This window comes from Macaca thibetana, chromosome 4 (genome assembly GCF_024542745.1).
Source record: "Macaca thibetana thibetana isolate TM-01 chromosome 4, ASM2454274v1, whole genome shotgun sequence".
Lineage (NCBI taxonomy): Eukaryota > Metazoa > Chordata > Mammalia > Primates > Cercopithecidae > Macaca > Macaca thibetana.
In genome coordinates, this window is record NC_065581.1 from 11,947,463 (window position 1) to 11,962,263 (window position 14,801).

Genomic DNA, 14,801 nt, shown 5'->3' on the forward strand with positions numbered 1-14,801 from the left:
GATGGAAGGAATATCTATATAATTTTATGTTGGAAGGCAAAGTAGGGAGGAAGAGGCCAGTGGTCCACACAGCTCCCTTTAATAGCTTAACTGTTCATATGGTGGTGTGAACTCACGCAACCACACTCCTAGAGTTCACTAAATTGCAATGGTAAAAGCAAAACAAATTTAATTATGTGAATGCATTTCTTGTACACATGGAAGTAAATATTAGACTAAATTAAGAAGCAAGAGATCAGTTCTACAAAGCCAGGTGTAAATAAACTATTAAGTAACGTGAAAATCACAGAGTAAGTCTACAAAACTAACACAAAACTAGAGGAAATACTTGAGAAGCAGCGGATAATGATGAAGCTATGATCACACCATTTAAAAGCAAGTCTTTGAATTCCGTAAGAAAACCCATGTGGGAAGTCTAGAAACAGAATTCTCCAGCCATCCACCCATTGCTCAAACCAGAAACTGGGGATCATATTTTCTATTTCCCTTCCCTCTCCCTCACATCTCCATTAATTCAACTTCCAAAACATCTCTCAAATCCTTCTACGGAGTTCTACCTTCAATACCTGCTCCTACCACCAACACGTCTCACCAGGACAACCACCATGACCTCACAACTTTCTCTCAGCCTTCACTTCTTTCCCTCCAGCCCATCCATATAACAACCACAGCGATCTTTTAAAAATTTAAATAGCCTTGTCCATTTCTATTTAAGGGAATTGTGCCGCGCTGACCCTCAAGACAGCAGTTCTCGCCCAGACACATTCATTCTCCACCTTCTTCGTAAGTTGCTCTCCTTACTTACCAAGCCAGCGCTGCTTCCTTTCTCTCTCCGCTTCCCTCCTCAGAGACTTCATGCCCACTTTCCCCAAATTTGTACTGCATTCATGCCTCAATTTAAATATTTACCAATGACTGCTTCCCTGATCACGCAATCTAAAAAGTAGCCCCACTTCCATCATTTTGATCTCTGATCTTTTCCTTTATAGCACTTACAGACATGTATAATTATATATTCACTTGAGTGTATGCTTGTTTAATGTAGACCCCTTCCCCAACCCCCACTTTCCCATATAGACTGAAGGGAGGCAGGAACTGTGTCTGTCTTGTCTACTATTATATTCCCAGTGCTGAGCCTTGTACCTGGCATGTAGTAGGTGTTCAGTGAATGAAAAAGTAAACAAGCCAGAATAATCGGACCCAGAACTATGCTGAAGTGATATGAATGCCTAGCAAGAAGAAGGTTAGTAGGAATAACTATTATTTGTGTGATTTCAAGATACAAATGATGATATAGGGATAGATACAGGGCCCTCTCGGGAAGCCAAATGGCTGCACAAACAGTGTGGTAGGAACACAATGTGGCCACCGTGTCTGTGCTGCTCTGATTGGATCTAATGATAATTTTGTAAATGCACCCATGGTGATTAGCAACTGGCTCATACTAAATAAACTCATGACAGATTTATGTGTGCACTGCAATGCCAACTTATTCATTCATAATACAAAATAGAACTATCAAGTCAACATGCAGCTCAATCACCCCCTATAGGAGAGAGACAGGTAGCTAAATTACATCCAAATGATTAACTGCTCAGAAAAGATTCCCGGTCACAAATCACCTGTGCAGCTGAGATACCATCACCTTAGTCTAAGCTACCGTTGTCTTATGTCTGCACTCTTGCAACAACCTCATGACTGTTCTCTGCCGTCTCTGCCTCTCAAATTCATAAGGCACCCAGCAGCAAAAGTGTTCCTTTTAAAACACAAATCCAGTTAGGTCCCTCCTCTATTCAAAACCCTTCAGTAGCTCTCCATTATATGAGAAGGAACTCCAGCCCTGACTTGTAACCGGTTTGTAAGGTTTGGTATGATCGGGCCCCTGCCTTCTCTCCAGCCTCATCAAGTGCCCCTCTCCCCAGACCTTCAGACTCCCCGACACAGAGGTGTGCGTTCAGATTTGAGAATCTGACTATACGAATGGACAATGGCCAGACCATAAATAAAAATAGAACTCTGGGCCAGGCACGGTGGCTCACGCCTGTAATCTCAGCACTTTGGGAGGCCAAGGCGGGTGGATCACAAGGTCAGGAGATCGAGACTATCCTGGCAAACACGGTAAAACCCCGTCTCTACTAAAAATACAAAAAAATTAGCCAGGCATGGTGGCAGGCGCCTGTAGTCCCAGCTACTTGGAGGCTGAGGCAGGAGAATGGCATGAACCCGGGAGGCAGAGCTTGCAGTGAACGGAGATCGCGCCACTGCACTCCAGCCTGGGTGACAGAGCGAGACTCCGTCTCAAAAAAAACAAAAAACAAAAAACAAAAAACAGAACTCTAACCCACAGCCTGCAGCAACCAGGCCAGGAAGCCAGCCCACTATCCAGAGGAACCAGCCCAGGAAGCCAGCCCACTATCCAGAGGAACCAGCCCAGGAAGCCAGCCCACTATCCAGAGGAACCAGCCCAGGAAGCCAGCCCACTATCCAGAGGAACCAGCCCAGGAAGCCAGCCCACTATCCAGAGGAACCAGCCCAGGAAGCCAGCCCATCGTCCGGAGGAAGCAGCCCAGGAAGCCAGTCCATCGTCCGGAGGAAGCAGCCCAGGAAGCCAGCCCATCGTCCGGAGGAAGCAGCCCAGGAAGCCAGTTCATTATCCGGAGGAACCAGCCCAGGAAGCCAGCCTGCTCTCTAGAAGCTAGACTTGTAGGAAGCCAAACCACTGTCTCTAGAAACTGATCCAGGAAGCCAAAAAAGAACCCCTCAATAACAGGACCAAAGTGGCCAGGACTTGACTGATGAGTAACTGACAGCTTCCCTAATTGTTGTCCCTACTTCCAACAGAGGAACAACCGGAGAAAGCCAGGTGTGCACCTGTAACCCATCCCATAGATGCCCCACTTCCAGTGAGCTGCCTCCAGCTTCCCACGCCAACAGCTTCCGATCAGCACACTTTCAGAGCCTTCCCTTTTCTCCACTATGAAAGCTTCCCCACTCCTCTGCCTGCCTTTGAGCCTCTGCCAAAACTCAAGTGATGGTAGCCGACTCCCTGCTATCACAAGCTTGGAATAAATAGCCTTTGTTTTTCTCATTTGCTTGGTCTTCATTTATGTCCACAAGATCCTTCACAGTGAGAAGCTGCTTCTTCCCTTGGAGCCTTTCTAACCCTGCACCCTCTGCCTGGAATGCTTCCTCCACCCTGCACGTGGTCAAACCTCTCCCTGTTTTCCAGATTTCAACTTGTGAATTGAAGACACCTTCTCTAACCACACTGTAACCACTCCCTTCTCGCCCTTTTTTTTTTGGTTCCCTTACAGTGCTTGCCACAACTTGCAATCATTTCGTTTGTTTTTTTGGTTTGCCTCTTTTCTACCTGTCACCCCCACTAGAATGAAAGCTTCATAAGGGTAGGGCTTCTCTTCTGTTTACTCTGATCCTGAGGACCTAGAATAGAACCTTACAAGCAGCAGGTACCGCAGAAATATGTTGAAAGATGGGCAGGGTGAATAAATGATTGCATGCCTAAGGTAAATGCAGCCTCAGTGGAAAAAATAACTGGGCCAGCAACCCATTGAAAGAACCGGATTTTGAATGAGTCCACAGTGCTGCAGATTTGCTGATCTCTTTTGTGGACCAGGCGTAGAGTTGGGAGTTGGCTCCCTCTTGATCCCTTGTGATATACAACGCTCCACATCAGAGCAGTGGATGACAAAGAGACATGGCCCCAGAATGCAGGGTTGAGTCTCAAAGTCTCACAAAGTCTCCGAACTCTGAGCATTTGGGTTACACAATTTCTCTAGCTGCCAAATATTAGCCCTCCAGGCCTTCCCAGGATCCAGGCCTCAATGTCAGCTTCATCTATCCAAGCTGCTAAGAGAAGAGGTGAAATTTCATGGCTTAATAAGCCACAGGCCTTGTCCTTGAAGGACTTATCAAATCTAATCATTGGCCACAATTTCTTTGCAGCCAAGTGCATCAGTCAGGGCTCACCAGAGAAACAGAACCAACAATATACCTTAAGAGATTTAATTTCAGGAATTGCCTCACACAATTGGGAGGGCTGGCAGGTTCAAAATATGCAGGGCAGGCCCAGATGTTGGAAACTCAGACAGAATTTCTATATTAGAGTCTTAGGCAGAATTCCTTCCTCTCTAGGAAGCCTCATTTTTCCTCTTCAGGCCTTCAACCAATTAGGTAAGGCCCACCCACGTTACTGAGAGCAATCTCCCTTACACAGAGTCACCTGATTGTAGATATTAACCACATCTACAAAATAATTTTCATAGGCCGGGTGCGGTGGTTCATGCCTGTAATCCCAGCTCTTCAGGAGGCAGAGGAGGGCAGATCACCTGAGGTCAGTCGTTCGAGACCAGCCTGGCCAACATGGTGAAACCCTATCTCCACTAAAAGTACAAGAAAAAAAAAAATTAGCCGGGTGTGGTGGAGCACACCTGTAATCCCAGCTACTCGGGAGGGTGAGGCAGGAGAATCGCTTGAACCCAGGAGGTGAAGGTTGCAGTGAGCCGAGATTGCGCCATTGCACTCCAGCCTGGGCAACAAGAGTGAAACTCCATCTCAAAATAATAATAATTTTTGTAGAAGGATCTAGATTAGTGTTTGCCCCAAAAGCTAGGCACTACAGCCTAGCCAAGTAGACACATAAAATTGATCATCATGTCAAGGTTTCAATGTTAAATCCCTCATTTTTTTTAAGTGAGTAAGATTATGACATTCTTTATTTAACACCCTCTGGGGCTGGCCATCACTCTGTTTAAATTTCCAGTCCCCTATCATGCCTGGAAATGGCGCAGCCTGATGTGACTCAGAAGGCACCTCTCTGGCCTGATCTCCTGCTGCCCTACTTGTCACTATTCTACAGGGAGCACCTCAGCTGTCCCAGTCACCATCCTGCCTCAAAGCCTTGCAAGTTTCCTCCCTTTGCCTGGATATCTTCTCTCTATCCCTATGGCTAACTCCTTCTAGAATTCAAGCCTCAGCTTAAATATTTCCTGCCTTAAATGAGGGTTAGCTACTATGTTGCATAAAGTGACTCGCTTAACTCTTGATCACATCACCTACTGTCTCCTTTATCACCGCGTCACTATTTATAACTGCTGTTTGTATCACTTGCCTAAAATTTATTCAGTGATTCTCAACCCGGGGCAAGTTTGGCCTCAGGTGACATTTGGCAGTGTCTGGAGACTTTAAAAAAACATACTATATTTATTCATTTATTTATTAAACATGAACTTTATTTTCTAGAGCAGTTTTAAGTTTTTAGCAAAATTGAGCAGAGGGCACACAGAGTTCCTATAGACCCTCTGCCCCGACACATGCTCAGTGTCCACCATTTTCAGCATCCGCCACCTGAGTGGTACATGTTTTACAGTCAATGAGCCTGTGATGACACACCATTATCACCCGGAGTCAACAGTTTTCATCAAGGTTCCCTCCTGGTTTTGTACATTCTGTGTTTTTTGACAAGTTTAATGACATGTATCTAGCATTGTAGTATCATATGGAATAGTTTCATCACCCTAAGAAGAATCCTATGTGGTCCACCTATTCATCCTTTTCTCCCCCACCAACCTCTGGTAACCACAGAAATTTTTACTGTCTCCATAGTTTTACTTTTTCAGAATGCCATGGAGTTGGAATCATACAGTATGCAGCCATTTCCAATTGGTTTCTGTGATGGTTAATTTTAGCTATCAACTCAACTGGATTAAGGGATACTCAGATAGCTGATAAAGCATTATTTCTGGGTGTGTCTGTGAAGATGTTTCCAGAAGAGGTTGGCATTTGAATCAGTAGACTAAGGAAGATCTGCCCTCACCAATGAGGGCAGTGTTTAGATAGGACAAGCAGGCAGAGGAAAGGTGAATTCTCTCTCTGTCTCTCTCTATCTCTCCTGGAGCTGGGGCACCCTCCTCCTCCTGCCCTTGGACATCAGAACTCCAGGTTCTATAAGCTTTAGACTTAGGGACTTGTACCAGCAACCCTTCAGTTTCTCAGGCCTTTGGCATCTAACAGAGTTATGCATCAAATTCCTTGGTTCTGAGGCCTTTGGACCTGGACTGAGCCATGCTATCAGCTTCCCTAGTTCTCCAACTTATAAATGGCCTATTGTGGGATTTCTCAGTCACCATAATTATGCAAGGCAATTTTCAAAGTAAATCCCCTATTATCTATCTAGCTGTCTGTCTGTCTATCTGTCTATCCCATTCATATAATCCATTATCTATTCATCCATCTATCCATCCCATCCATCGAATCTGCCTCTCTCTCTCTCTAATCCATCTAATCTATTTATCTATCTATATATCTAATCAATCTAATCTATCCATCTAATCTATCTATTCCATTCATCAAATCTATTACCTATCTATCTATCCCATCCATCAAATCTATTATCAGTCTATCACCTGTTTGTTGTCTCTCTGGAGAACCCTAATACAGTTTCTTTCACTTAGTAATATGCATTTAAGTTTCTTTCATGTCTTTTAGTGACTTGATGGCTTATTTCTTTTTAGCTGTGAAAAATACTCCATTGTCTGGTTGTTCCACAGTTCATTTATCCTGAACCAAAGACCATCTAAGTTGCTTCCAAGTTTAACAATTATGAATAAAGCTGCTAGAAGCATCCTATGTAGGTTTTTGTGTTGACATGTTTTCAACTGACTTGGGTAAATATCAAGGAGTGTGATATAGTTTGGATGTTAGTCTCTCTGAATCTCATGTTGAAATGTGATCTTGAGATCAGACCTAGTGGGAGGTGTTTGGGTCATGGGGGTGGATCCCTCATGAATGGCTTGGTGCCCTCCCCAGGGTAACGAGTGTGCAGTCCTGAACAGCAGGTGAGGAATGTGTAAGAATGTGGAGTGATTCGCAGAGTCAAATGAAGCCTGAGAGCCAACCAATGTATTTCACAATGTAGAGGTCACTGATGACCTCAGTAAGAGGGGGACTGGGAATGAAATCCTATTCGGATAGTATCTTTGTCTGTTTTGTGTTGTTACAACAGAATGCCACAGATTGGCAGATTTATAAAGAAAAGAATGTATTTCTCACAGTTCTGGAGGCTGGAAAGTTCAATATCAATGTACTGGCATTTGGTGAGGGCCTTCTTGCCACATCATCCTATGGTGGAAGACAAGAGGGTGAGAGCAGGCAAGAGAGAGATTGAACTTGCAGCCCCAAGCCCTTTTTATGATTGGCATTAATCCATTCATAAGAATGGAGTCCTCACGACTTACACTCTTCCCTTTAAGCCTCACCTCTCAATACAGTTGCATTGAGATTGAGTTTCCTGCACATGCTTGTTGAGAGACACATTTAAATGACAACAGATGGGCTAAAGAGGGAACTAGGGGGAGGAATGAAAGACAGAGAGTAACAATAACTCAAAGAGTTTTGCTGCCAACGGGAGCAAACAAATGGGCGAGTGATGTGAAGGGAGGTCAAGAGAAGGCTTTTGTTAGGCAACAGAAATAATGCAAAATAACCCAGAAGAAGGGGGAAATGATGGAGGAGAGAGAAGGGAGAGAACTGCAGGAGTAGATCAGAGCAGATGGGATTTAGTGTAGGAGAAGAAAGGAGCTTGGCTAGCTCAGCCATGGTAAAGGGCAGTCACAATATGAGGCAATGTGCTGTCTATGAATTCTACATGCTCACATGACAGACTGCAAAAGAGCTGACTGCCTGCATGGGACCAGAACAGTCAGAAGCAAATATTACTGTGGACCTTGTCCCTTGATGACATCAAATGCTCCTTTGTCAATATGGTCAGTGATCCGTTCTGTAGGTGCCCTTTTCTTTCACAAGGAGGCAGAAGCCACATCTCTTTCTACCTCGACTCCCTCAGACAGACAGTGGCATTTGAAGCAATCACCTTGCCCCTGTCTGTGTTTGGCTTCTAGCTGCTCTATTCCATTTCTATGCTTCCAAGCTCCTGCCCTTTGCCTTCATCTCATATTTTGGTCCCTTTTCTAGCCTCTTAGATTCTGGATCTAGTACTTGGATTCTGATTTCTGACTGGATTTCAGTATTCACTACTAACTTGGTTAGGACTTTCCCCCAGAGCTCCTGGCTGTCTTGAGCTGCATGCCCTGCTCTATTTCAAGCTCTTTGAGGCCCAGTCCCTGACCCTGGCTTGCCTGGCTAATGCCCTACTCTGGATTTTCTATCAGCCATCAAAAGGAAATTGATATGTCCAGAGACAGCCCAAGTTTTGTTTTTTTTTTTTTTTTTTTTTTTTGAGACGGAGTCTCGCTCTGTCGCCCAGGCTGGAGTGCAGTGGCCAGATCTCAGCTCACTGCAAGCTCTGCCTCCCGGGTTTATGCCATTCTCCTGCCTCAGCCTCCCGAGTAGCTGGGGCTACAGGCGCCCGCCACCTTGCCCGGCTAGTTTTTTGTATTTTTTTAGTAGAGACGGGGTTTCACCGGGTTAGCCAGGATGGTCTTGATCTCCTGACCTCGTGATCCGCCCGTCTCGGCCTCCCATAGTGCTGGAATTACAGGCTTGAGCCACCGCGCCTGGCCCTAACAGCTCAAGTTTTGTGGTGAGACACAAATTCAAAATAGCAAACTGAATTACCATTGACACATATTTATATATGAATTTTTGCATAATGTAGCCCAGATTCATATGTCAATAATAGCTGGAAGTATCCTGTTGATGAAACAAATCATATGAGATGCTTTAATAGGTAGAAGTCTAAGATAGTCCCCCAAATTTCCTTTCCCTCCATCCTCCATATATACCTCGTATGTAATCCCTGGGGCTGTGAATGTGATGGAATTTACTTCTGTGATAAGGTTGGGATATATGATGCAGTTGTCTTTAAGAAGGGAAATTGTCCAAGTGGCATTGACCTAGTTACATAAGTCCTTTAGAAAAGAATGTTCTCCAGTGTCCTCTCAGAAGAAGCCAGAGATTCAAAACACGGGAAGGATTCCATGGATACGTTGCTGGTTTAGAGACGGAGGGGGTCACATCTCAGGACAGCCTGTGTGTGACCACCAGCTGACAACAGCAAGGAAATGAGAACCTCAGTCCAACAACTACAAGGAACTGAATTCTGTCAACAACAAGAACAAGCTTGGAAGGGGATTTTCACCCAAAACCTACAGATGAGAAGACAATGTGCCTGACATCTTGATTTCAGCCTTGGGAAACCCTGAGTAAAGAATTTCATTATGCTGTGCTATACTTTCCACTTGAAGAACTGTGAGCTAATAAATGGGTGTTGTTTCATATTAGTCAGGGTTCTCCAGAGGGACAGAACTAATAGGATATATATATATGTGAGATATAAAGGGGAGTTTATTAAGTATTAACTTACACAATCACAAGGTCCCACAGTAGGCTGTCTGCAAGCTTGAGGAGCAAGGAGAGCCAGTCCGAGTCTCAAAACTGAAGAACCTGGAGTCCGACGTTTGAGGGCAGGAAGTGTCTAGCACCAGAGAAAGATGTAGGCTGGGAGGTTAGGCCAGTCTCTCTTTTTCATGTTTTTCTGCCTGCTTTATATTAGCTGGCAGCTAATTAGATGGTGCTCACCAGATTGAGGGTGGGTCTTCCTTCCCCAGCCCGCTGACTCAAATGTTAATGTCCTTTGGCAGCAGCCTCACAGACACACCCAGGATCAATACTTTGCATCCTTCAATCCAATCAAGTTGACACTCAGTATTAACCATCACATGTTTTAAGCCTCCATATTTGTGATCATATGTTACACAGCAAGAGAAAATTAATACAGATGCTCTTGGCTGATAACAATCGGTGCTTCACAATTGAGCTCTGGAACTCCCTTTCAGGCAAGGTAGATGGCCTGTAGAAGGTAGCTACAAAGTGTTCCTGCAGCCTCTTGGAAGGACAGGCTCCACCTTTTTTCCTTTACTCCAAATCTTCTGTCTTGTGGTCTTTTTTCCCTAGTTCATCTTCTACCTTCCACCTTAGCTCCTCTGACTATCAACTGGGCTGGGCGTTTTCTGTGTTTGGGCTTTGGCTCCTTACACACACACTGCTACTCTTTAGGTCATCCATGACTCCTCACTTGCCACACAAAGAGCAGACTATCCCCTCACCGGAAACCACCCTCTCCCCACTTTCCTGACCCCAGGGCCAGGATGATATTTCCTGAACTCTGAATCCCAGTCTGGATCCAACACACTAGGTTCCCATTTGTCTGGACTCTGGAGAGGAGGTTGGGACTGGTCAAGGCTTACTTTTATGGAAAGAAAGAATTAAACATATGCAGTAGCCCGGCAAGGCCAGGAATTCCTGCTTCGATCTTTCAATCCTCTTCCTTTTTTTTTTTTTTTTTTCTTCAGACGGAGTCCCACTTTGTCACCTAGGCTGGAGTGAGTGTCGTGATCTCAGCTCACTGCAAACTTCACCTCCTGGGTTCAAGTGACTCTCCTGCCTCAGCCTCCCGAGTAGCTGGAATTACAGGCACCCGCCACCATGCCCAACTAATTTTTAGTATTTTCAATTGAGATGGGATTTCACCATATTAGCCAGGCTGGTCTTGAACTCCTGACCTCAGGTGATCCACCCACCTCAGCTTCCCAAAATGCTGGAATTACAGGCATGAGCCACCATGCCCGGCCACCTCTTTCTTTCTTTAGAGGAATTAATACTAATAACATTGGTGTGACAGCCTAAAATGGTGATGCTGAATGTTTCAAATTCATATTTTTTTCTCTTCATCTCGGATATCTATAAAATAACATAGAAATCCTTAGAGTGCCAGATCTAAATCCAGATCCAGATCCTTGGATATTTGGAAAACCCTAAAACTACAGGGTCTTTTTCAATCTTTTGAGCTGTGCTAGAAGTTAGTGGGGGTAGAATTGGATCTACAGGCTCTAAGCTCAGCACTGGTAGTGCTGCTCTGTGACTATGGTACCCCATGATATTTGCTTCACCCAGACCCAGCAAGGTACTGAGAGGAGCAAGCAGAGGAAGAGGAAACACCCCACAGTCCCTAAGGGGTCAGGGTTCTATGACTTCAGACTTTCTTCCAGATCTGACATTCAGTGGGTAAAAGAGGTCAGGACTGGGAAGGCCAGGCAGGAGAAATGAGACTAGAAGTAACATGCCCAACTGAGATCCAATGCTAAGAGCTACTGAGTTGGCTCATTGGGATCCAACAACAAGTGGACAGGACAGCTGGGAAGATCGAGGACCACAGAACAGCTGAGGAAAACCACAGAAAGTAACAATGGGGAACTTGTATTTACTGAGTTCCTGTATCTTACCAGGTATCACCACAGGGTTCTTTGCCATGCATTTTCTTCTCAACTCCCTTGCAAAATTAGGTACTATCATCTCCATTTTACAAATGCAGAAATTGAGAAGACTCTGAATGGATAAATGACTCATCTTTTCATACCTAGTGAAGTGACAGAGTTAGAATTAGAATTCAAGTGACTTCAATTGACATCACCCGCCGTGCTATTTCCTGATGGCTCCTTGCTTATTTAACAGAGGCACTGATGACTCCATGATGAGTAAACCAAGTCTATTGAATGAAAATGTCCTGAGCTCCTACTGCATACCAGGTACTATTCAGAAGTTATCTGCTTCATTTTGCTTTGTAATCCATGATCCAGGGGAATGCATTGTAGAGTAATAGTAAGGGGAAGCAGGGATTTCTGTGAACTCAACTTTCTATGGTAGCAGCAATCACAACATACATATGAGGCTTACTGAATGCCTACTATGCTTCAGGCACTGTGCTAGATATCAGAAATGCCATAGGTAGCAAAACAGTCCTATTTGATGCCTATGCTAATTCCTTTGCTGTTGCTGCACAGCAGAAGCCTTTGCAAACTTCAAGAATGGTCGTAGTTTGATCCTCTTAAGTGAGACATCCTAAGGAATTGTTCTCATCCAAAGTGAAAGTAGACCAGTTGACCCAAATGGAATCAGCAGAAAGAAGCCAAGAGATTTCCAGTAAATACATGGGAGAGTTTGGGCAAGATCCAAGCCCAAAAAGTCCGTCTCATTGTTATCTAAAGAAAGCAGGGAAAGAATGTGATCGTAACTAAGAAAGCTGGAGCCTAATGAGGTTATCCTGTCTGGGCAAATGTATTAAGAGAAGATGGTCTGACTGGAGCTTCAAAAGGGGATATTATAGTAGAGATTGAGAATTTATTAGTGTTAATCTAATACTGCCAACTGAAGCCATATATTAAAATCACTAGAGAGGTATAGGCTGTTGGAAGATAAGGGTGATTTTTTTTTTCTGATTCATATGGGTCTTAAGATTATCCCACCCTCTTTATTTCTAATTCCACGTACATAAGCAGTCTTCCAATTAATATCTTGACATTGGGTATAAGAAATTGGGGTCTGTGACTGGCATGGTGGCTCACGCCCAGCTTTTTGGGAGGCCGAGGCAGGTGGATTGCCTGAGACCGGGAGTTTGAGACAATCCTGACCAACATGGAGAAACCTCATCTCTACTAAAAATACAAAAAATCAGCCGGGTGTGGTGGCACATGCCTGTAATCCGAGCTACTCAGCAGGCTGAGGCAGGAGAATCGCTTGAACCCAGGAGGCGGAGGTTGTGGTGAGCCAAGATCGTGCCACTGTACTCCAGCCTAGGCAACAAGAGCAAAACTCTGAAGAAAGGAAGGAAGGAAGGAAGGAAGGAAGGAAGGAAGGAAGGAAGGAAGGAAGGAAGGAAGGAAGGAAGGAAGGAGAGGGAGGGAGGGAGGGAGGGAGGGAGGGAGGGAGGGAGGGAGGGAGGAGAGAGAGAGAGAAAGAGAAAGAAAGAAAGAAAGAAAGAGAGAAAGAGAGAGAGAAAGAAAGAAAGAAAGAAAGAAAGAAAGAAAGAAAGAAAGAAAGAAAGAAAGAAAGAAAGAAAGAAAGAAAGAAAGAAAGAAGGGAGGGAGGGAGGGAGGGAGGGAGGAAGGAAGGAAGGGAGGAAGGGAGAGAGAAAGAAAGAAAAAGAAAGAAAGAAAAAAAGAAAGAAAGAAAGAAAGAAAGAAAAAGAAAGAAAGAAAAGAAAGAAAGAAAGAAAGAAAGAAAGAAAGAAAGAAAGAAAGAGGGAGGGAGGGAGGGAGGGAGGGAGGGAGGGAGGGAGGGAGGAAGGAAGGAAGGAAGGAAGGAAGGAAGGAAGGAAGGAAGGAAGGAAGGAAGGAAAAGAAATTGGGGTCTGGATTCCAGGCAAATTATTAAATTGTAAGTCTACTGTATATATCAGTCTTTTATAAATTTGATTAACCTAAGTCAGTTTCAGAAAATATGTATAATCACCTAGGAAAAATCCTACAATCCTACAGTCCAATATTACTGACAACCTAGAGGATTGCATGTCATTTCTCAGAGTCTGGTCCTTAGATTTGAAAGAACTGGAAAGTAAAAAAATTGGATTTTGAAACCAAGAACCAGGCCTGGGAAATGGGGGCCACGCCCAGGCATTACCATCTCAAGGGACACTTTTGAGAGATTGTTCTGTACTTCTCTGATATCATCGTGATCTTGCTAATTGCAAAAATCCCTCGGAGAAAATTCTTTAAAAGTGAGAATACTAGTAAATAATGGGTCATGCCTACAATTTACTTCCTTCTTAGTCACTTAAGTGTTCTACAGGATTGCAGGTCTTCTCATCCTGGGACCTACAGCTAGAATACAACTCCTGGGGCTTCACTGCCCCGGGTTGCTTCGGTAGTTTTGGACTTTATTCTGATTGAATTTATATGACATCTTTTTTGGGGAGGAGGCTGAGGACAGAGTCTCTGTCACCCAGCTGGAGTGCAGTGGTGCAATCTTGGCTCACTTCAACTTCTGCCTCCCGGTTCAAGTGATTCTCATGCCTCAGCCTCCAGAGTAGCTGGGATTGCAGGCGCGCACCATGCCCAGCTAATTTTTGTATTTTTAGTAGAGATGGGCTTTTACCATGTTGGCCAGGCTGGACTTGAACTCCTGGCCTCAAGTGATCCACCTGCCTCGGCCTCCCAAAGTGCTGGGAGTATAGGCAGGAGCCACCACGCTTGGCCTGACATCATCTTTTGTACATTGATCTTTCTTTTTAAAGAATTGGCTTTCCACATTCCTAAATTTGCAGTCAGAAAATTGAATTTATCCTGAATGTGAATGCTGACTGAACGCAGAGTTATCTGTCTCAATCTGCAAACCCTCTGAATTTTGTTTGTTCATTTGTTTTACTTTTACTGGTTTGTTATAAAGGAATTACAAAGGATGCAGATGAAGAGATGCACAGGGTAAGGAATGCAGGAAGGGGCGCAGGGTCTCCATGCCTTCCCTGGACTTGCCATCCTCCAGGAACCTCCACATGTTCAGTTATCCAGAAGCTCCTGAATTTTGTTTTTCTTGTATCCTCCTGACTTTATTGGAACCTTACTGTTTAAGAGGCAGCATTTATATTAAAAACAACTGCTTTGACTTTCTGTGGCAGGCAGTGAAGCTCTTCACTGGTTGGAGTCTTTAATTGCGTGCCCCACATGAATCATTTTAATGGCATTTTGGGGAACATGGATTCTACACACAGGGTGATCTGAAATGTCTTCCAGATTCCAGTGTCGAAGTAGATGACCACGAAATGAGAGCAATGCTCACAATAGACTACAGATTCCATTTGATAAATATAATGTCCAAATGATGGCTGATGAAGCTTATCAATGATATGCTTTTCTGTTTTGTTTTGTTTTGTTTTGTTTTGTTTTGTTTTTGAGACAGAGTCTGGCTCTGTCACCCAGGCTAGAGTGCAGTGGTACGATCTCAGCTCTCTGCAACCTTTGCCTCCTGGGCTCAAGTGATCCTTCCACCTCAGC

The 14,801-nt window shown here is 44.3% G+C and overlaps 1 protein-coding gene across 12 annotated transcripts in view; it reads left to right on the top strand.

Moving 5' to 3' along the window:
• Nucleotides 1–14,801, top strand: part of LOC126953878 (synapsin-1-like) — a 67,051-nt gene that overhangs the window by 14,515 nt on the left and 37,735 nt on the right. For 5 of the 12 annotated variants that reach the window (XR_007725389.1, XR_007725388.1, XR_007725387.1 and 2 more), the window contains exons 3-5: nucleotides 716–783; nucleotides 10,329–10,433; nucleotides 11,488–11,561. Coding sequence is in view for 4 of the 12 variants with exons in the window: in XM_050789604.1 (XP_050645561.1) it covers nucleotides 716–783; nucleotides 2,348–2,736 (457 nt within the window). In the remaining 8 variants the exon portion in view is untranslated. Of the gene's footprint in view, nucleotides 1–715; nucleotides 784–2,347; nucleotides 3,100–10,328; nucleotides 10,434–11,487; nucleotides 11,562–14,801 lie in introns of those variants that run through there. The other 7 variants (XR_007725392.1, XR_007725391.1, XM_050789604.1 and 4 more) reach the window with 5 other exon arrangements.